The sequence below is a fragment of the Sorghum bicolor genome, chromosome 7, assembly GCF_000003195.3.
Source record: "Sorghum bicolor cultivar BTx623 chromosome 7, Sorghum_bicolor_NCBIv3, whole genome shotgun sequence".
Taxonomy (NCBI): Eukaryota; Viridiplantae; Streptophyta; class Magnoliopsida; order Poales; family Poaceae; genus Sorghum; species Sorghum bicolor.
This window is the reverse complement of record NC_012876.2, coordinates 20588124-20609291: the sequence shown is the minus strand read 5'-3', so window position 1 is coordinate 20609291 and position 21168 is coordinate 20588124. Positions and strand designations below refer to the sequence as shown.

Below are 21168 nucleotides of genomic sequence, written 5' to 3'. Positions count from 1 at the left end.
GGTTGGTGGAGAGGTAGACGGCGCTGACATTGTCGCAATAGACGAGGCAGGCTGATGACATGGGGTGATGAAGTTCCTGGAGGAGTTGATGTAGCCAGGTAGCTTCAGCAACGCCATTTGCAACTGCACGGTATTCAGCCTCCGCACTGGAGCGGGAGACGGTGGGCTGCCGCTTGGATGACCAGAAGACGAGGCTGCTGCCGAGGAAGACTGCATAGCCCGAGGTAGAACGGCGGGTGTCTGGACAGCCAGCCCAGTCAGCGTCGGTGTAGACAGTGAGCTGTGACGGAGATGACCTCGGAATGACCAGGCCATAGTCCAACGTGCCCTTGAGGTAGCGAAGGATCCTTTTGGCAGCAGCGAGATGAGTTTCTCGAGGATCGTGCATGTGGAGGCAGATTTGTTGGACGGCATATGCAATGTCTGGCCTGGTGAAGGTCAAGTACTTGCTGTAGGATCTGCAACAGAGGGGCCACCAGAGGCAGAGACCTTGGCACAAGTGTCGACCGGGGTGGAACAAGGCTTGCAATCACTCATGCCATTTCGGGTGATGATGTCCAAAGTGTACTGCCGTTGAGAGAGAAAGAGGGAGTCGCCCTGCTGCTCAACGTGCATGCCAAGGAAGTGATGAAGCGGACCAAGATCCTTCATAGCACATGCCTTTTTCAGAGCCTCAATAACACGGTGGAAGAGCTGCTGTGAGGATGCTTTCAGGACAATGTCATCCACATAGAGGAGCAAGTAAGTTGTCTCGGTGCCTCGGTGAAAAATGAACAATGATGTATCTGATCTGGCTTCAGTGAACCCCAGGGAAAGCAGATGGGAGGCCAAGCAGTTGTGCCATGCCCGTGGCGCCTGTTTAAGTCCATACACATACAGGGACTTGTTAAGTCTGCACACATGAGCAGGATGAGTAGAATCTGCAAAACCAGTGGGCTGCGAGCAATAGACAGTCTCAGACAGTGTCCCATGGAGGAAGGCATTCTTCACATTGAGTAGATGAATTGGCCATTGCCGAGAATGAGCCAAAGTGAGGACAGTATGAATAGTAGCCGGCTTGACCACAGGGCTGAACGTCTCATCGTAGTCAATACCGGGACGTTGGGTAAAGCCACGGAGGACCCAGCGAGCCTTGTATCTGTCCAAAGTCCCATCAGCGCGAAATTTATGCTTGAAAATCCATTTGCCGGTGACTACATTTGCTGTGTTGGGTCGAGGGACAAGATCCCAAGTGTGATTATCCATGAGTGCAGCATACTCTTCTTCCATGGCCTGGCGCCAATGAGGATCAGTGAGGGCGTCGCGGCATGATCGTGGGATGGGTGAGATAGCCTCAGCATGGAGGCCAAGGCGAGGTTGCTGGAAACCAGCCTTTCCACGGGTCATCATGCTGTGGGTGTTGACGAGCGGTGGGATGGGAACAACACCAACAGGAGGAGCATCCTTCACGAAGCGTGTTGGGGAAGGAATGATGCTAGAGCGTCGAGTAGGAGCAGCAGGAGTCGGTGAAGGGGGGAATGCCGGTGGAGGAGCGCGCCGCGTGTAGACGTGGACGATTGGCGGCCGAGTAGGGGCAGCAGGGCTGCTGCTGGGGGAGCGCGCCGTGTGTAGACGTTGACGACCGGCGGCCGCTGAAATGAGGCCGCTGGGGGGGGCAGCGGCTGGGACACTACCTGGGGCGCCTGGGGGCCCAGCACAGCAGGCGCTTGCTGCACCGGGGAATCCTGGACTGCGCTGGACACAGCAGGAGCCCGTGGCATCCGTACGCGCGTCTGGGGTACCAGGGGCACCTCCTGGAGTTCCTCCTGAGGCAGCGGAGGCGCCTGAATTTCCTGGGCTGGTGAAACAGGACCAGCACAGGGAGTGTTGGGGTTACCTGCAGGAGTAGAAATAGCTTGGAGAGGTGCAGCATTAGTTAGAAAATCAAGATCAGTAGGAGGAGGTGAGGGACGTTGGTGGGAAAAGGGGAAGGAGGATTCGTCAAACACAACGTGACGAGAGATGATGACACGATTAGTGGCTAGATCAAGACACCTATATCCTTTGTGATCGGTGGAGTAGCCAAGAAAAACGCACAGAGTGGACCGTGGGGCGAGTTTGTGTGGTGTGGTAGCAGTAAGGTTGGGATAGCACGTGCAGCCAAAGACCCGAAGCTCATGGTAGGAGGGAAGAGTACCATAGAGAGCAAAATGAGAAGTGGACATGTTGAGGGTCTTGGTGGGGAGACGATTGAGGAGAGTAGCAGTGGTGAGGGCGTCAGCCCAATAAGAGGGGGGCATAGACGCTTGGAAGAGGAGAGTGCGAATGATGTTGTTGGTGGTGCGGAGAATACGTTCAGCCTTGTCGTTTTGCTGCGAGGTGTATGGGCAAGACATGCGCAAGACGACACCCTTGGCAAGGAAGAAAGCGCGGGAGGTGTTGTTATCGAACTCACGACCATTATCACATTGAAATGCCTTAATAGTGCAACCGAATTGAGTGAGAACGTAGGTGAAAAAATTAGAGAGACAGGAAAAAGTCTCAGACTTGAGACGACGAGGAAAAAACCATAGAAAATGAGAGTAATCATCAAGAATTACTAGATAATATTTAAATCCGGATACACTAGGAACAGGGGAGGTCCACGGATCACAATGAACTAAATCAAAGGGTTTGGAAGCCCTAGACAGAGGAAGAAAAGGGTAAGCGAACATGTCGACCGAGTTGACATGCATGACATAAAGGAGCATCGCCAGGGGTGCTGCAGATGATGGAAGAGGTCCGGGCGAGGCTCTGTAGGGCGTCCTTGCCAGGGTGGCCGAGACAACGGTGCCAGTCGGTCGAGGAAGGAGTGGTGATGAGGGCACAAGGTCCAGTAGGAGTCGATGGAAGCTGCAGGGTGTAGAGGGGTCCCGAGCTGTTACATTGAAGGAGGGTGGCCCTGGTGCGAAGGTCCTTCACAGAGATACTAGCAGGGTCAAATTCATTGGAAACATGATTGTAAAGGGACCCGGGAGGGTCGAGTAACCAGTGCCAACTACAGGAAGAGTGGCGCCGTTGCCAACAACAATGGAGGAGGGAAAAACAGAAGAGGATGAGGGAGTGACCATACCAGGACTGGAGGCGATATGGGAGGTGGCTCTAGAGTCAACAACCCAGTCGGAGTTGCCCGGAGGGGTGAGTGTCACCGTGCTGAACGCGTTGGCGAGGGACTGCGGATCCCAGGGGCTCCAAACAGGGGGCTGCTGCATACCAAGGCCTGCTGGGGGTGGAGCAGCATGTTGCAGAGGGAGTGGCGCCATGGCAGGGTGATGATGCCCAGCCATGAGGGCCTGCTGATGGTGCAGACCGGCCATGTGGGCCTGCTGGTGGTGCTGCGGAAAGCCGGAACGTAGAGAAGGAGCGCGAGGGCCACCAGGCCACATTTGGATGGAGCCTGTCCATGGGTTGAAGAGGGACGGCCACTGGGAGCCGCCGTGCGGACTGTTCTGGCCGTCCTGGGCGCCCTGGGAACCACCTTGGCCACGCCCACCGCGGCGGCGCCGGCCACGACCACCACCAGAGGAGGTGCCCCCAGGGAAAGGATGGCCTGGGGGAGTGCGAGCGGGTGCTGTCAAGGAGGTAGGCGGCCTGCTGGTCGAGGAAGCGACGAGAGCGGAAGGAGGCACCGAGGGCGGGGCCATGTTGAGCTCAGCCAAGCGAAGATCAGCATGGACGTCGCCGAAGGAGGGGAACGGGCGCTGGTGTGTGACGAGCTGAGACATGAATTGAAAACGCTCGTTGAGGCCCCGCAAGACATTCAGCACCAGGGTGCGGTCGTTGACAGGTTCGCCAAGATCTGCGAGGGCGTCAGCCTTGCTCTTCATCTTGCGGCAGTACTCGTCGACGGAGAGCACCCCTTGAGAGAGGTTGCGGAACTCCGCGTCAAGGAGCAGAGCCCGAGACTCACGGTTGTTCAGGAACTGCTGCTCGATCCCGAGCCAGGCAGCCCGAGCAGTGGTGCCGCCATGTTCGTGGACGATGTCCAGGAGGTCCGGAGAGATACTGTTGAACAGCCATGAGAGGACCACATAATCCATGCACGCCCAGGCCGAATCATCGAGCGGAGGGTTGTCGCTAAGGACATGATCCTTCAGGGCATACCGGCCAAGGGTGAGGAGGAGGTATTCGCGCCACTTGGAATAGTTGGAGGACTGGATGTCGAGGACGATGGGCACCAGGTTGCGGATGTTCTGCACTGCAGCAGCTTGACGGTGCAGATGGGCGACAGCTTCAGTTTCGGAGTAGACGGAGCGGTCGTCATCGTCCCGGAGAGCCTCGGCGCGAAGACGCTCGCGGAGGGCCGCTGCCTGCTGCTCCAGAACGTCCGCCTGCGCACGCTCCGCAGCAAGGGCGGCAGCGGCGGCGCAAACGCGCTCCTGGGCAGCAGCAGCGGTCTTGAGGAGGTCAATTTCCTCCTGAAGTTGCTGGCGGCGCTCGACGTTATTGGCGTGGACGGAGGCGGCTTCTTCTTCCAGGATCTTGGCCGCGGCGAGGGCTTCATCGCGACGCTGAGCCGCGGAGGCAGCAGCATCTCCAGAGGAGGCGGGTGAGAGGGAAGAAGTCATGGAGGGCGGCGGAGCAAGGAGAAGGAGGCACGCGCGCGCATGGGAGGCTGCGCACGGCGATAACTCTCACAGCGCGCGAGGAGGCGGGCGCGTGAGGAGTCGGGCGCAGCCCGAGGAGGGGGCGCGGCACACGAAGGGAGCGGAAGCACGTGAAGGGGTCGACAGGACCCGATCAGGCGATTGATACCATGAAGGCCGAACTGGCCAACTGTATTAGATAATTGAGTTGATTACAGGGGGATACACACATACATATAGCAGAGTACATGGGCCTGAGGAGGCCAACAGCCAGCCCAATAGGGGAGGCGCAAGCTAATTGTAACACACACATTATACACAATTTTCCTATAGCAAGAGATCCCCCCCCCCCCCCCGGGGTAATAATGGTGGTGGCCCCTGAAAATGAGCACATGGGTTCCGAGGAAGCCCGGGTGGTGCCCTTTGGGAAAGGCGGTTGCCCGCTTGCCACAAAAAGGGGGGTGGGCCTCACATTGTCGTAAATGGAAATTAAAACTTTGCGCCGCCCCAAGGCTCAATGAAAAAACGGGGGTGTGTCAACCTGGGTGGCAAACTCTCAAAAATTGAATGGTCTCTCTCCCCAAGAAACTGGTAATGGGCAAAGCATCTTTCTCGGCATCGCCTATCTAGGCTGGCACCACCCATACTGCTGATCCTCGTCACACCAACTCTTAATCCAAATCTGTGCCTACTGCTACCACCTCCGTGACGTCACCGCCAATGCAGCAAATCGATGACATGAGCTGTGAGCACTTGTCGATACGTCTGAGCAGCCCGGTCTACCTTCGCCATCCAGCCAGCTCTGTCCTGACGCAGTTGTTGGTGGGAAGCAGGTGATTATGTGTACTCATGTGCCTGTATTGATGTTTCGGGTTTGTGCCTCCCTCCATGGCTTCGACCACGTCCACCTCAACCTAGGCTACTTCAGAGACTAAAAGGGTTATCATCCTCATGAGCTACTTGTCAATTCCTACTCCAGTTGCAGCATCTGCAACTACAAAGGATGTTAGTATTCGACTTCTTCTCTAGTCTAATTGAAGGAAAATATAATTGGTGGAATATTGGATATATTGCATTGGGCCTTATGGGCTGATTATATTGGGTACATAGGACTAACACCTCACGTGGGTACACAGTGTGGTACTATTCCTATTTACTCTAACAAGTAACATCCCCCCGCACTCACAGAGGGAGCGTTGCAGACAGCTGGAGAAGAAGCTGATAAGGCAAACATCCCCCCGCAGTCATAATAGTCGATGCACCACGTATGCTATGGCTGGAGAAGAAGCTGATTAGTCCTCATGCAAGGTGGTAGCCCTTTATGCTGATGTCGAGGTAGCCGAACGTGAGGGCGCAGTAGCCGTGGTCACAAAAGTCGTGCTGAAGATGGCCGAGGTCAACGTAGTTGTGGTCGGGTTGTCGTGTCGATGGAGCTACAGGCACACAAGGAGCGTCATGGTAACGACGGAGACGAGTCGAGGCAGTCGTCATGGGAGGGGGTGATGCCAAAGTCTATGCACTTAGGGCCATCATAGACGTAGAAGAAAGGTGACGACGCAATCAAGGCAAACAGGGTGGAAACGGGAGGGCCGATGCCGAAGTCGATGTAGTCTGTTAGAGTATTTACTCCCTATTTACTTCCTACCTGTACACGCCTCCTCCTCCAAGCTGACCAGGCCCTTTGGGCTGCCCTCTCCTTCTCTATATATGTGTAACCCTACTGTAATCCCAGTATCAAGTATATTACTATCATGGTATCAGCTTAAATTCACCATGGGCCTCTCTCTCCCCTCCCGCCCACTCCCCTGCTTCCGCCCCCTCCTCTGTTTTCCTTTAGGCGCACGCGCCCAGCTGCTTGATTGTCGCGCGCAGCCCTATCAGTCACGCCCGCGCCTGCTCGGTTGTTGCGCCCGTCCTATCAGTCGCGCACGTGCCCGCTCGGTCGCAGCGCCTGCCCCTTCGGCCGTGCGCCCGCTCCTCGGTGGCTGTTGCGCCCATGGCCCCCGCAACCCCCTCGGCGACTGCGCCCCACCCCTGCGCCCCCGGCGGCTCCCTCTCCAGCGCCTCCGCGGCCTCCACCATGGCCCTTCTCCACGACGAGGCCCTTGCTGCCGCCAAATCCCTGGAAGAAGAAGCTTCCTCCCTGCGCGACTCCAATGCTAAGCGCAGCCAGCAGCTCCAGGAGGAGGCCGACCTCCTCAAATCGGTTGCCGCTGCTCAGGAACATGTCTGCGTCGCCGCAGCTGCTCTCGACCAGGAGCGCGCGCAGGCCGCCGCCCTGGAGCAGCAGGCCGCAGACCTCCGTGCGCGCCTCCACCCCGACTCTGGCACGGACGACGACGCTCTTCCGGACGACGATGGCCTCTCCGCCTCCTCAGAAGCTGCGGCGATTGCTCACTTGCACAGTCAAGCCGCGGCCATCCAGAGCATCAAGAATTTGGTGCCCATCACCCTTGACATGCAGTCCTCCAACTATTCAAAGTGGCGTGGCTACGTCCTTCTCGTCCTCGGCCGCTTTGAACTGAAGAACCACGTCCTCAGTGATGTTGCTCGCCCCGCCGATCCCGCCTGGTCGCACATGGACTGCGTGGTTGTCTCATGGCTGTTCAACACCATCTCCGGCAACCTTCTGGACATCATCCATGAGCGCGATGGCATCACTGCTCGAGCGGCCTGGCTTGGGATCGAACAATAGTTCCTCAACAACCGCCGAGTCCTGGGCCATGCTCCTCGACGCCGAATTTCGCACCCTATCCTAGGGCGCGCGCTCCATCGACGACTACTACCGCTGGATGATGGGTATGGCTAATGCTCTTGCCGATCTTGGCGACCCATCACGGACCGTACCCTTGTGCTGAACATCTTGCGCGGACTCAACGAGCGCTTCCAGTTCATGTCACAGCTCGTCACTCAGCAGCGCCCCTTCCCCTCCTTCGCCAACGTCCGGGCCGACCTGCGCCTAGCTGAGCTCAACATGGCGCCTCCTACGGCGCCCCCTTCAGCCCTCGTCGCCTCTGCGTCCACCAGGCCGCTTGCACCAACTCTGCCTGCTGCCCCGCGCCCCCCCACCGGCTGCTGGGGGGCCTCAGTCTGGCAGCCACAGCGGCCGTGGTCGACGTCGCCGTGGTGGTCGCGGCCAAGGTGGCTCGTCCAGCAGCCTGGCTGGAGGACAACAGTGGCCCTCCTTCCTAAACCCTTGGACAGGATCCATCCACATGTGGCCTGGGTCCTCCCCCGGGGGTCCTCGCAGTCCACCACCTCACACTGGTCCTCTCCCTCAGCAGGCCCTAATGGCTGGTGCTGCTACCCCTGGCACGTTCTACTCGCCGGCATCAGCAGCCTACTACCAGGCGCCTGCCCCGGCACCTTCTCCTGCATGGTCTCCATGGGATCCCCAAGCCCTTGACAGCGCCTTCAACACCGTCTCCCTCACCCCGCCACCCAGCCCCTCGGACTGGGTCGTCGATTCGGGAGCCACCTCCCAGTATGGTTACCATGTCTCCTTCCTCTTCCTTCCCTTCTTCCATTATTGTGGGCAATGGAGCCACCTTACTAGTCATTGGCGCTGGCTACTCCACTCTCCTTGGTCCTTTTCATCTTAACAATGTTCTAGTTGCCCCCGATATTATAAAAAACATTCTCTCTGTAAGACTGTTCACCACTGACAATCTTGTTTCTATTGAGTTTGACCCTCTTGGTGTTTATGTGAACGATCTACGTCCCAGGAACGTCCTCCTTCGATGTAACAGCTCGGGGCCCCTCTACACCCTGCAACTCCCGTCTTCGTCCTTCAGTCCCTGTGCTCTGGTGGCGACTCCTTCTCCAGCTACTTGGCATCGTCACCTCGGCCACCCTGGCAAAGCTGCCCTTTAGAGTCTCACTCAGTCCTCCTCCATCATTTGCAGCAAGCCTGCTGATGACTCTCTCTGTCATGCTTGCCAACATGGGTGTCATGTTCGCCTGCCCTTTACTAGTTCCCTGTCTAGAGCAACCAACAATTTTGATTTAATCCATTGTCATCTGTGGACTTCCCGTCACCATTGTATCCGGATTTAAATATTATTTAGTTATTGTTGATGATCGTTCACATTTTCTTTGGACATTTCCTCTTCGCTTGAAATCCGACACCTTTTTTGTGCTCTCAAATTTCTTTGCTTATGTGCTTACTCAGTTTGGGTGCCACATCAAAGCCGTGCAATGTGACAATGGCCATGAGTTTGACAACTCCGTGTCTCGCTCTTTGTTCCTAAGGGCATCTCCCTCCGCATGTCATGCCCATATACCTCACAGCAGAACGGTAAAGCCCAACGCATGCTTCGGACCGCCAACAATGTCACTCGCACCCTGCTGTTCCAAGCATCCATGCTGCCCTCATATTGGGCTGATGCTCTCGCCACAGCCACCCACCTTATAAACCGCCTCCCCACCAAAACCTTGAACATGAGCACCCCCTTCTTTGCCCTCCACGGCACTCTTCCCACCTATCATGATCTCTGGACTTTTGGATGCTCTTGCTACCCCAACCTCACCTCCACCACTCCACACAAGCTTGCCCCACGCTCTACTCTATGCACTTTCCTCGGTTACTCTCTGGACCACAAGGGCTACTGGTGTCTCGACCTCACCACCAATCGTGTCATCATCTCCCGCCACGTTGTTTTTGATGAAACAACATTCCCCTTCTCCCTCCGGCGGCCATCCCCATCCACCACCGAGCTTGATTTTCTAACTCATGACGACTCCTCGTCGGTTCCCTATCTGTCTGCAGGTACTCACAGCATTGCTGGTCCTCTGCCATCACCTGGGCCTCCACCGGTTCTTCCTGTGCCCAGGCCGGCCCCTGTACTTGCAGTTCAGGTGCCATCTGTGCCTCCTGTACAGCCCCCTGTACCTGCTGTACAGGTGCCTGCCCCTCTGCAGGTTGTACAGCCACCTGTACAGGTGACCGTAGCACCTCCTGTTCAGGAGCCTCAGGCGCCTGCCCCGCTACCAGCACCCCCGGCGTTCACCAAGCCGCCTGTTGTACATGTCTACAGCCGGCGTGCCCCTGCACCCAGCTCGCCGACCGAGCCCCTCCCTGGGGCTCCTCCACCTCCTCGACGCTCTGGCATCGTCCCATCTCCACCGCGCTATGTCAAAAGCGGTCCTTCACTTCCGGTGTTGTTCCCATCCTTCCGGTCACCAACTCTCATGGCATGGCGACCTACAGGAAAATTGGGTACCAGCAGCCTCGCTTTGGTCTGCACACCAAGGTCCTGTCCCCATTGCCGCGGTCCTGCCGCGACGCTCTCGCCGACCTCCACTAGCGTCAGGCCATGGAAGCGGAGTATGCCGCTCTCTCAGATAATCATAACTGGTATCTCGTTCCTCGTCCTGCCAAGACCAATGTTGTCACCGGAAAGTGGATTTTCAAGCACAAATTTCATGCAGATGGGTCTTTGGACAGATATAAGGCTCGTTGGGTACTTCGTGGGTTCACTCAACGACCCGGGGTTGATTATGATGAAACTTTCAGCCCTATTGTCAAGCCCGCTACGGTTCACACAGTCCTCACCTTGGCTCACTCCTAGGACTGGTTGATACATCAGCTGACGTGAAGAACGCCTTTCTTCACGGAACACTGTCAGAAACAGTATACTGCTCTCAGCCCACTGGCTTTGTTGATCGTTGATCCTGCTCTTCCTGGACATGTTTGCAAACTCAACAAGTCCCTCTACGGTCTGAAGCAAGCCCCGCGTGCATGGTACAACCGGTTCGTCTCCTTCCTGCTGTCTCTTGGATTCACCGAAGCCAAGTCTGACACCTCACTTTTCTCTACCAGCGTGAACTGAGACAGTCTATCTGCTCCTATATGTGGATGGCATTGACACTCTATTCCTTTCACAGCGACAGTACACCCTGGACATTCTCGCTCGCCATGGCATGAGCGACTGCAAGCCATGCTCCACCCCTGTTGATACTTGTGCTAAGATCTCCGCTGCTGCTGGTCCTACCGTTGCTGATCCTACAGCATACCGCAGCCTTGCGGGTGCACTTCAGTATTTGACCTTCACTCGGCCTAACATCGTGTACGCTGTTCAATAACTCTGCCTGTACATGCATGATCCTCGGGAAGACCACCTTGTTGTTGCCAAGCGGATCCTCCGCTACCTTCAAGGAACTCTTGACTTCGGTCTTGTCATTCCGCGCTCGGCTCCGATGCAGCTCGTTATGTACACCGACGCTGACTGGGCGGGCTACCCCGACACCCGACGCTCTACCTCCGGCTACGCTGTCTTCCTCGGTGGCAGCCTCGTCTCCTGGTAATCTAAGCGACAACCCACTGTCTCGCGCTCTAGCGCTGAGGCCAAATACCGTGTTGTCGCCAACGGTGTTGCCGAAGCCTCATGGTTGCGCCAACTCCTTCAAGAGCTGCATTAACCGCTAGCCTCTGCCTCCCTCGTCTACTGCGACAACGTCAGCGCTGCCTACCTCTCCACCAACCCCATCCAACATCAGCGCACCAAGCACATGGAGATTGACCTCCACTTCGTTCGGAACGGGTTGCCCTTGGGGCTGTCCGCGTGCTCCATGTTCCCACCATGTCGCAGTTCGCCGATGTCTTCACCAAGGGGCTCCCTCCTCGGTCTTCAAGGATTTTCACTCCAGCCTGAACGTTCGCTCCAACGACGTTCCGTCTGCGGGGGGTGTTAAGAGTATTTACTCCCTATTTACTTCCTACCTGTACACGCCGCCTCCTCCAGGCTGGCCAGGCCCTTTGGGCTGCCCTCTCCTTCTCTATATATGTGTAACCCTACTGTAATCCCAGTATCAAGTGTATTACTATCACAGTCAAGCCGCCTGAGCACCAAGGCGTAGCTAGATTTGCCAGATCTAGCAACGCGTCGGGGTCGAAAGCACTATCGGTGTTGCCAATACTGGTCGTACAGGGGAGAGGGCCCCAATCATGTGGTTGTGCTAGACGAAGAAGAAATCTATGAGAAGACGCGTCGGTGAGCAGATCTCAACGATGATATGGGTAGCGACAGCTTGATGACGAAGACCCAATCAGCAAGACGAAGACCTTGTGCAGACGGATGGCGCAGTAGGGATTGTGTAGCACATTCGTCGATGCAAAGGTGACGACGATGTAGATGCAACGACAAAGCTGACACACAAGCGGCGATGCTGTGGCCTGATGAGGTGACCCAGTAACAGCCCTGTTACTGGGAGAAGATGCACATAATACTCAGCGATGGTGTCGATGAAGTCGATGCCGATGTTGGAGTGGAACACTCGAGTCGACGGGCGGTGGGCTACTCAATCCCGATTGACCGAGCAAACCAAAAAGATACAACAGTAGGAGATCAGGTGTACCTAGCGAGACAACATGGCGGACGCGCGGGGTCGAAGGCGCTGACGTGGATCGACATGGTGGAGATGGGCAGATCCGCCCGACAACAGTGACACGCTGGATCTAGCTGCCTCCATGGCAGCGCGGGGTCGAGGCATGCGGCCGACCCTAGCCGCCACCACGGCGGCACGGGACAGAGCGAGATCCATCTGCCTCCAAGCGACGAAGATCAGATGCTGACGACGACAGCCGGTGACGAGCCCGGGGACAAGGCAGCGACGGCCAGGCGATGACGTAGTGACGTAGGGGAGATCCCGATCTGCTGCGCGACAACGATGATGACAGCCAGATAAATAGGATCGTGCGCCTAAACAGGGGCGCTGCTCCGGCGGAGATCAACCTCTCCCCGGGGGCACGCAGTATGGAAGCGGCAGCGGCTAGGGTTAGGATCTAAACCTACGCAAATGATACCATGGTTAGGATCTAAACCTAGGCGAATGATACCATGAGAGAGAATAATTGGTGGAATATTGGGCATATTGCATTGGGCCTTATAGGCTGATTATATACGGTACATAGGACTAACACCTCACATGGGTACACAATGTGATACTATTCCTATTTACTCTAACACTAATCATCTGTGATGCTTATCTATGACTGCAGGGGGATGTTAGAGTACATTTGGTAGTTAGGGATTCTACAATCCCCGTATTGCCATATGTATTCAATAGGTGTCTTGACCCCCAAGTCTTGTATTCTATTTATACTACCCAAGGACTCAATGCAATACATCCACACATTATATGTGCTTTCAATTCCAAATGGTCTAAAGCCCCAAGAACCACAAGGAAGTTGAGGCCTTTCTGCAGTTGTCCTCCAAAGCAAGGATAATCTTCTCCCACCAATCATCAAAGAACTCTTCTCCAATATGAGCGGCAAAGGATCTGTAGGCCTACCCTTTGGAATAACCTGAACCAAAAATTCCAAGCAAAGATGCAAGAAGGGAGAGGATGGTTGATGGATTCCTCAGATTGATCAAAATGATGACACCTCTCTGGATGAGGGATCCCTTTTCTTGCTAGAAGATCGGGCGTCCAGCACCTGTCATGAGGTGGTCTTGCAGTCTGTACTTACACACATTCATATTTGGTGTCTTTCTTCGAATGGCCTATAGGAATTTCTTATATGTTATCATAGGATTGAGACCATATTGTTATTGTTTTAGGAGAATTATAGGACATGACTATTGAATAAGGCATTCAATTCCTAGAGGATGCCATTTTGGACACCGATATGGTCACCAATACACTACTTCGATCACTAATTAGTGCTTCATAGTAACAAAATGTATGCAAAACACCTGTAAAAAATGTATGCAAATCAAAGCAAAGCTGTGGTATTTTGAAACTAGTTTTCACGAAAAATCTAGCTATACCATGTCCAAAAGTATTTTCTAGAACTAGAATTGCCACTCCCAATGTACAGATTAAGGCTTTCCTGACTGCAGGCTTGGTTTTATTGTGTGCCCTCATGCTTACACCTTCTATACCATCAAAGTGGGTCAGCTGGCACCAACTACCACAATGATAATTGTATGTTTCTGCTATTACAGCATAGCATGAAAAATGGAATTAATCCAAAATCGCGATAGTTCTTTTGTTTCTGTGTAGCACCAACCATTCTGTTTCTAAACTATGTAGCTAATTCTTAAATGAGAGGTGTTAGCTGCCTTAAGCTAAAACAAGCAACATAAAAGAATGAAATTTGTGAAAAGAATAAACCTTTTATATTTGCTAAGCTCCACACCTTTGATGTGAATAGCCCCGGCCATGCCTGTAGCAAAGACGAAGAGTTATGTCCATCTGTTTAAGATCTCATATACATACAGCTTGAAAAAAAAAATCAGGACTTCTGAAATAATTCATAGAAGGGAAAACTGCAACAGCCCACAAGGCACCATTACAATCATTTACACTGTGGAAAAACTAAATTCTACAGATTACACATATGCATTTTAACTGAAACTAATATTGAACACTGTGGAAAACTAAATGCACTAGATTACACATTTGCACTACACTTCAGGAAAATAAAAATCGGCAGTCGGCACATGGAACTCCGTAAAGTTGTGTGAATGCAGCACGGAAAGAGCCCAAGAATAGCCTGGACACAATAACCCGAAATGAAAAGGGGGAAGAAAAGGTATTCTCAAATCACCAAAAAGGCTTCTGTATTACTAACCTTTAAGACCACACAATAAAAACCTCAAAAACAAGATACGCACCAACGCGCGACGTAAGGTAAGGAAACCAAACGGAAACAATCTGGGGACATGAGAACGGAGACGGACCGAACTGAAAAGTAGGATGCGGCGGGGAGTCGAGCACGAGCCACATGTTCTTGCCCTTGCGCCGCGCGGCGGCGATGGTCCTCCCGACCAGCGACGCCTCCAATCGTTCGGGGGCGACCCCATCGATGACCTTGGTGTCGTCTGCGGCGGCGCACCGCACGATCCTTTTCCCGACGCAATGCTCCTCGAGAGCCAGCCGCGCCACCTCCACTTCCGGAAGCTCCGGCATCTCTCTCTCAGTCGCCTATAGGGATTTGCCCCCCTTCGCTTTTCTCTCTATTCGGGAAACAAGTTCAAGAATTTTTTTTTCAAAGTGCTAGCATTTCGTAGTAAATTATACAACAACTATATAATTAATTATTTTTTATTTATATTTAATACTTTATACATATGTTGAAAGATTTAATATGGTAGAAATTCTTCGTCATTTTACAAAAATCTCCGGCAACTAAATACGGCCGAAGTGAATTTCTTTGGATCTACTATAATTCGTAGCTTCAGTAAAGCTCAGTAGCCCCATCACCACCAATAATAAACCGAGGGATCCCATAAATCAAGCACCTAAAGTTAATTTGGTTTGTCAACTTTTTAAAAAATTAGTAACAACATCTATAATACTAAATAAATATATTGTCAAAATATTTTTATGATTCTAGTTCTAATGATATAAGTTCAGTCTCATAAATATTGAGACTCTTTTCTACAAATTTAATTAGATTTAAAATTATCTAATTAAGATAGCTTTAAAATATTACTTCTTTTATAAAGAAAGTATCTTCGTTTTAATTTTTTATATACATAGATTTTTGCTAGGAATCAAAATATATAGTATATTTAGATATTTAAAAAAGTCACAATATTTTATAATTTAAATTTAAAGAATTATATCCTAAGCTCCTGAGTCGCAGACACGTCATCAGCATTTACATGTCTCACTTTATTTATATTTTAGATTAAACTACTTTAATTCAGTCTATAAACTGAGCTACGCTAAATAGGCTCTTGTTGAGGGTACCAACAAGGGGTACCCTCACCAATGCGTATAACGAAACCGTCCGTACACACGGGCGGTTATCGACGGCCGCAGCCTCGAAGACGGAAGTACCGTCGAGCGAGTCGACCAGGGCTCGAGCAGCAACTGTCGTCGAATACGGAAAAGGGCTCGAGCGAATCGAAGGGCGTCGAGCGCAAGGACACTGTCCGCCGCCTGACGCGCGCACGCGGGTCGGAGCATTTAATGCACCTGACGCTTCCCCACCTAACACATGGGCCACGGGAGGCTTCCGTCCCATCGTTCTTTTTGCAGCCTTCTCACCGAACGACCCAAGGCGTGTCAGGACGCAGGAAACGAGGATGGAACGTCTAATCGGGACCCCCTCGAGACATCTAAGGTCAGCACTCCAGATATCAGCATATTACACGGCGTCCGACCCTCGACCGAACAGGGTCCCTCCCTAGGGACAAGTTGGGCGTCGACTGACAACATCACAGTTACCCCGCCGGATCCGCCGCCTTACCGTACAAGCATGCAACCTCAGAACCAGCGCAAGGCGGCGGGCAGGGCAGAACGCAGGAGCATGCGTAATCATCACCAGGCTATCAAGATGGGACGGCTCGAGGCCATGCCGTACGGAAGCCTCGAGTAGGTCAGCGCTCCATGCGGCTATCGACCCCTACTCTAGCGTCTACGCATGTACCCTGGGTCTCTCCTTGGAGCTATAAAAGGAGAGACTCAGGAATAGAACAGGGGGACGACACAAGAACAACACAAGACCACGCTCATACGTAGTAAAGCTCCACACTTCATACCACGCTTGTATTCGTCCCTGTACAAGCACTTAGGTGCAAGATAATACAAACTCTCTCCCCCCGCTGGACGTAGGGCCTTCTCTTGCCCGAACCAGGATAAATCTCTGTGTCTTCTTGCATCACCATCCGGAAAAGGGAGCACGCATACAAATTTACTCGTTGGTGTGACCCCCCCGGGGGAAAAACACCGACAGTTGGCGCGCCAGGTAGGGGTCCTGCGTGTTTTTCATCGATTTCCCACTCCTTTCCGGATGGCTACTCTTGCCTCGCCGTTTCCGCGCTCCACGGTGATTTGGTTTGGGAGTCTCGAGTTCATGTCTACGGGCTCTGGCTACGACATGATCTTGCTCTCAGTCAAAGGACCAGGAGGAGCCCGCGTCACGCCAGCACGGTCGAAAGCCCCGAGACGCCCTCATCACCACGCCTCCCCGCCTAAGAAGAGGCACGGACAGCACCACCGCGGCCCCTCTGCTTCAGCACGACCAACAACTCGTGCGAGGCTGGACGTGGGCCACAAGTCGGCAGCACCGTGTGACGGAGCAACAAGTGCGAAGACTCAGCACCGCGCGACGACGGGAGGGGACGCGTCTCGCGCCCTCTCCCCCACCGCAGCTAGTCTACTTCCACACGGGTTGTTCGCTCCAAGGGCGGCACTGCCGTTCGGAATGGACAACGCCGCGGCGTCGCTCGCCAGGACAATATGCCCAAACGCCCAGACGTACTTGGAAAGACCCATGGTCCTCCCACATAGCTCTGAAGCACGGCGGCCGGCGTCCGAGCTGCCGGACCTTTCCCGAGTACGAGGCCTCCGTCGTCTAGGCCCTGAACGATACTCGATCACCTCCCTCAGGCAACGATTGCTGGAGGAAGGACGTGGGTGTTTCTACGTCGCCGAACCGGACTCCGACTCCGAGACAGACAGCTATGACCCTACGAGGGAATGTTATCACATCGACGGGGCGGTAGAAACTACTGACGAGACACGGGATGCTGCTGCAGGTGGTCGAGCCCCCGCGGCGCGAGAAGACCCCAGGACGCCTGGGAACGACGGACAAGTCGACCCCCCACCTCAGGAAGACAGAACCGCGCAGCTCGCGCAGCTGCGGGAGCTCAAAATGAAGCTCGACGAAGACCGCGAGCGCCTCGTCCTGCTCGAGCAAATCCTCGAACAAGACCTGCCCTACCCGCCGGGCGGAAGTGTCCGCAGACGCGCTCGAGAGGTACATCGACAAATCGTCGGTGACGCAGAGGCGGAGCAACCTGTCAGCCGTTTCCCTCGAGCAGGCCAGAATGTAGTGGCAGCGACGATGCTGCTACGTAACATGCCAGAGCCATCGAATTCCCAGGCCCGACGCATTCGAGATGAAGTACAGACATTGCTCCAGGTGGCAGCAGTTCAACAAGCCGAAAGTTCGGCGTCTCGACGACGAGGAGCTGCCACAGAGAAGCGCGACGAACAGCCTCTAAACGAAGAGGAGGTGTCAGTCCATCAACAACCTCCCCCTCGAGGTAGAAAGACCGCTCTCATCCTCCCTGCCGACAATCAACGTCGACACGACGCGCGGCACGACATCAAAGAAAATAGACGCCGCCGGCACGGAGACGCGGAAGAACGTGGTTATAGCGCGCATCGCGGTGGGAGATACGACAGCGACGAGGACCGGGTGGCCCCCGAGCCACCGGGCCCACGGGTGTTCAGCAGGGCGATTCGCAGCACGCCCCTGCCCAATCCATTTCGACCCCCGACCAGCATCGCGAAGTACAATGGAGAGACCAAGCCAGAGCTATGGCTGGCCTGTCAGCTAGGTGGCGCTCGAGGTGATGATCGAGCCATCATCAGACAGCTACCCCTTTTCCTCTCCGACACCACCCGTCGATGGCTCGAGGAACTCCCCGCCAATCAGATCCACAACTGGGTTGATCTGGTCAGAGTCTTTGAGGGTAACTTCAAAGGGACCTACATACGGCCAGGGAACTCGTGGGACCTAAGCAAGTGCAAGCAGAAGTCGGGAGAAACTCTTCGGGAGTATGCCCGACGCTTCTCGAAACAGCGCACCGAGCTGCCGCACATCCCTGACCACGACGTCATCTTGGCGTTTGTCTCGGGCACCACCAGTCGAGACTTGGTGCGGGAATTAGGTCGCAATCGACCTCAGACCGTCGACGAGCTGATGGACGTAGTAGCCAACTACGCGGCAGGGGAGGAGGCAGTCGGCGCCTTCTTCAGCTCAGAGGGAAGAAAAGGCAAGCAACCCATCGACGAAGATGGGACCCCCAGTCGGGGCCTCAAGAAAAATAAAAAGAAGTAGAAAGTGCGGCAGTTCCATCGGGAAGATTCCGACGACAACCTTGTCGCCGCCACGTACCGAAAGAAGCCTCGAGGCCCTCCGGATGGAGGCATCTTCGACAAAATGTTGGAAGAGCCGTGCCCTTACCATAAGGGAGGCGCCAACCACAAGCTCAAGGATTGTCGTATGCTAAGAAGGCATTTCGACAGTCCGGGGTTCAAAAAAGATACGCGTGAAGACTCCAAGAAAGAGAAGGCTGGCGGCCAGGAGGACAACAAAGATGACGACGGCTTCCCCGCCGTCCACGACTGCTACATGATCTACGGCGGGCCCTCGACTCAATTGACCACGAGGCAGCGCAAAAGGGAGCGTCGCGAAGTCTTTGCAGCAAGAATGGCGGTGCCCCAATACCTTAGCTGGTCAAGCACTCCCATCACTTTCGACCGAGAAGACCATCCTGACAAGGTAGTCGCCCCAGGCGTCTACCCGCTCGTCGTCGACCCCATCATCGTCAACACCCGACTCTCGAAAGTGCTGATGGATGGTGGCAGCAGCCTCAACATCATCTACCTCGAGACCCTCGATCTCCTCGGCATCGATAGAGGACGCCTCCAGCCAAGCGCCGGCGGTTTCCATGGCGTCGTGCCAGGGAAAAAGGCACTGCCAGTAGGTCGAATCGACCTACCGGTCTGCTTCGGCACGACGGCCAACTTCAGGAAGGAGACCCTCACCTTTGAGGTGGTTGGGTTCCGAGGCACGTACCACGCCATCATCGGGCGCCCGGGCTACGCCAAGTTCATGGCTATACCCAACTACATATACTTGAAGCTGAAGATGCCTGGTCCCAAAGGCGTCATCACTGTCAGTTCCTCCTTCGAGCACGCGTACGAGTGCGACGTCGAGTGCGTCGAGTACGGGGAGGCGGTCGAGAGCTCCACCGAGCTCGTTGCAAAGCTCGAGGCCATGGCCGCTGAGGCTCCAGAGCCTAAGCGTCATGCGGGCAGCTTCGAGGCGGCGGAAGGAACCAAGAAGATCCCGCTCGACCCAAACAACTCCGACGGCAAGGTGCTGACGATCAGCACCGACCTCGACCCCAAATAGGAAGCCGTGCTCGTCGACTTTCTCCGTGCAAATGCTGATATGTTTGCATGGAGTCCCTCGGACATGCCAGGCATACCGAGGGAAGTCGCCAAGCACTCCTTGGAGATTCGAGCCGGTTCCAAGCCAGTGAAGCAGCGGTTGCGCCGATTCGACGAGGAAAAGCGCAAGATCATTGGCGAGGAAGTCCACAAGCTTTTGACGGCCGGATTCATCAAGGAGGTTCATCATCCTGACTGGTTAGCGAACCCTGTATTAGTTAAGAAAAAGAATGGGAAAATGAGGATGTGTGTCGATTATACTAGTTTGAATAAAGCATGTCCAAAAGTTCCCTTTCCATTGCCACGCATTGATCAGATTGTCGATTCTACCGCGGGATGTGAAACCCTTTCTTTCCTTGATGCTTATTCTGGTTACCACCAAATAAAAATGAAGGAGTCCGACCAGCTCGCGACCTCTTTCATCACGCCTTTCGGGATGTATTGCTACGTGACCATGCCATTTGGGCTTCGAAACGCGGGAGCCACGTATCAACGTTGCATGCTCCACGTATTTGGCGAACATATAGGCTCAACGGTCGAGGCCTACGTCGACGACATTGTCGTCAAGTCAAAGCGACGAGGAGACCGGATCCAGGACCTCGAGGTTGCCTTCAGCTGCTTACGCACCAGCCGGATCAAGCTCAATCCCGAGAAGTGCGTTTTCGGCGTGCCTCGAGGCATGCTCCTAGGATATATCGTTTCGCAGCGCGGTATCGAGGCCAACCCCGAGAAAGTCTCGGCCATCACGAAAATGGGGCCAATCTGAGACATCAAGGGTGTGCAGAGAGTCACGGGGTGCCTGGCGGCTCTGAGCCGTTTCATCTCGAGACTAGGAGAAAAGGCATTACCATTATATCGACTCCTAAAGAAGGTCGAGCGCTTTTCTTGGACCCCCGAAGCCGAGGAAGCACTCGAAAAACTGAAAAAGACGCTGACCTCGGCACCAGTCCTGGTTCCACCTCAACCTGCAGAGCCGCTGCTCCTCTACGTCGCGTCGACGACCCAAGTCGTCAGCGCGGCGGTGGTGGTCGAGAGGCAGGAGGAGGGACATGCGTTACCGGTTCAGAGGCCAGTATATTTCGTCAGCGAGGTGCTTTTGGAAACCAAAGCACGTTATCCCCAAATCCAGAAGCTGATTTATGCCGTAATCCTTGCCCGTCGCAAGCTGCAGCATTACTTCCTTGGCCACCCCATCACGGTGGTCTCGTCTTTTCCTTTAGGCGAAATAATCCAGAGCAAAGAAGCCACGGGAAGAATAGCAAAATGGTCCGTCGAGCTCATGAGTGAGACTCTCACTTATGCGCCTCGAAAGGCCATCAAATCGCAGGCCCTGGTAGACTTCATCGCAGAATGGACGGACACCCAGCTCCCCCCGACCCAGGTCCAGGCGGAACTATGGACGATGTATTTCGATGGGTCGCTCATGAAAACGGGAGCCGGAGCCGGCCTGCTGTTCATCTCACCCTTGGGCGTCCACATGAGGTACATAATCAGGATTCATTTTGCCGCATCTAACAATGTCGCAGAATATGAGGCCCTCGTCAACGGTCTCAAGATCGCTATCGAGTTAGGAGTCCGACGCCTCGACGTCCGAGGCGACTCCCAACTCGTCATCGACCAGGTAATGAAAACCTCGAGTTGC

At 54.4% G+C, this 21168-nt stretch overlaps 1 protein-coding gene across 2 annotated transcripts in view; it reads right to left on the bottom strand.

The window, feature by feature from the left end:
- Positions 1-14598, bottom strand: part of LOC110437057 (formamidopyrimidine-DNA glycosylase-like) — a 23740-nt gene extending 9142 nt beyond the window's left edge. Inside the window, exons 1-2 of one of the 2 annotated variants that reach the window (XM_021465163.1) lie at positions 14291-14598; positions 13722-13773 (exon numbers count right to left, since the gene is read on the bottom strand). In XM_021465163.1, the coding sequence (XP_021320838.1) occupies positions 13722-13773; positions 14291-14519 (281 nt within the window). In that variant the 5' untranslated portion in view covers positions 14520-14598. The remainder of the gene's footprint in view (positions 1-13721; positions 13774-14290) is intronic. The other variant, XM_021465162.1, reaches the window with a different exon arrangement.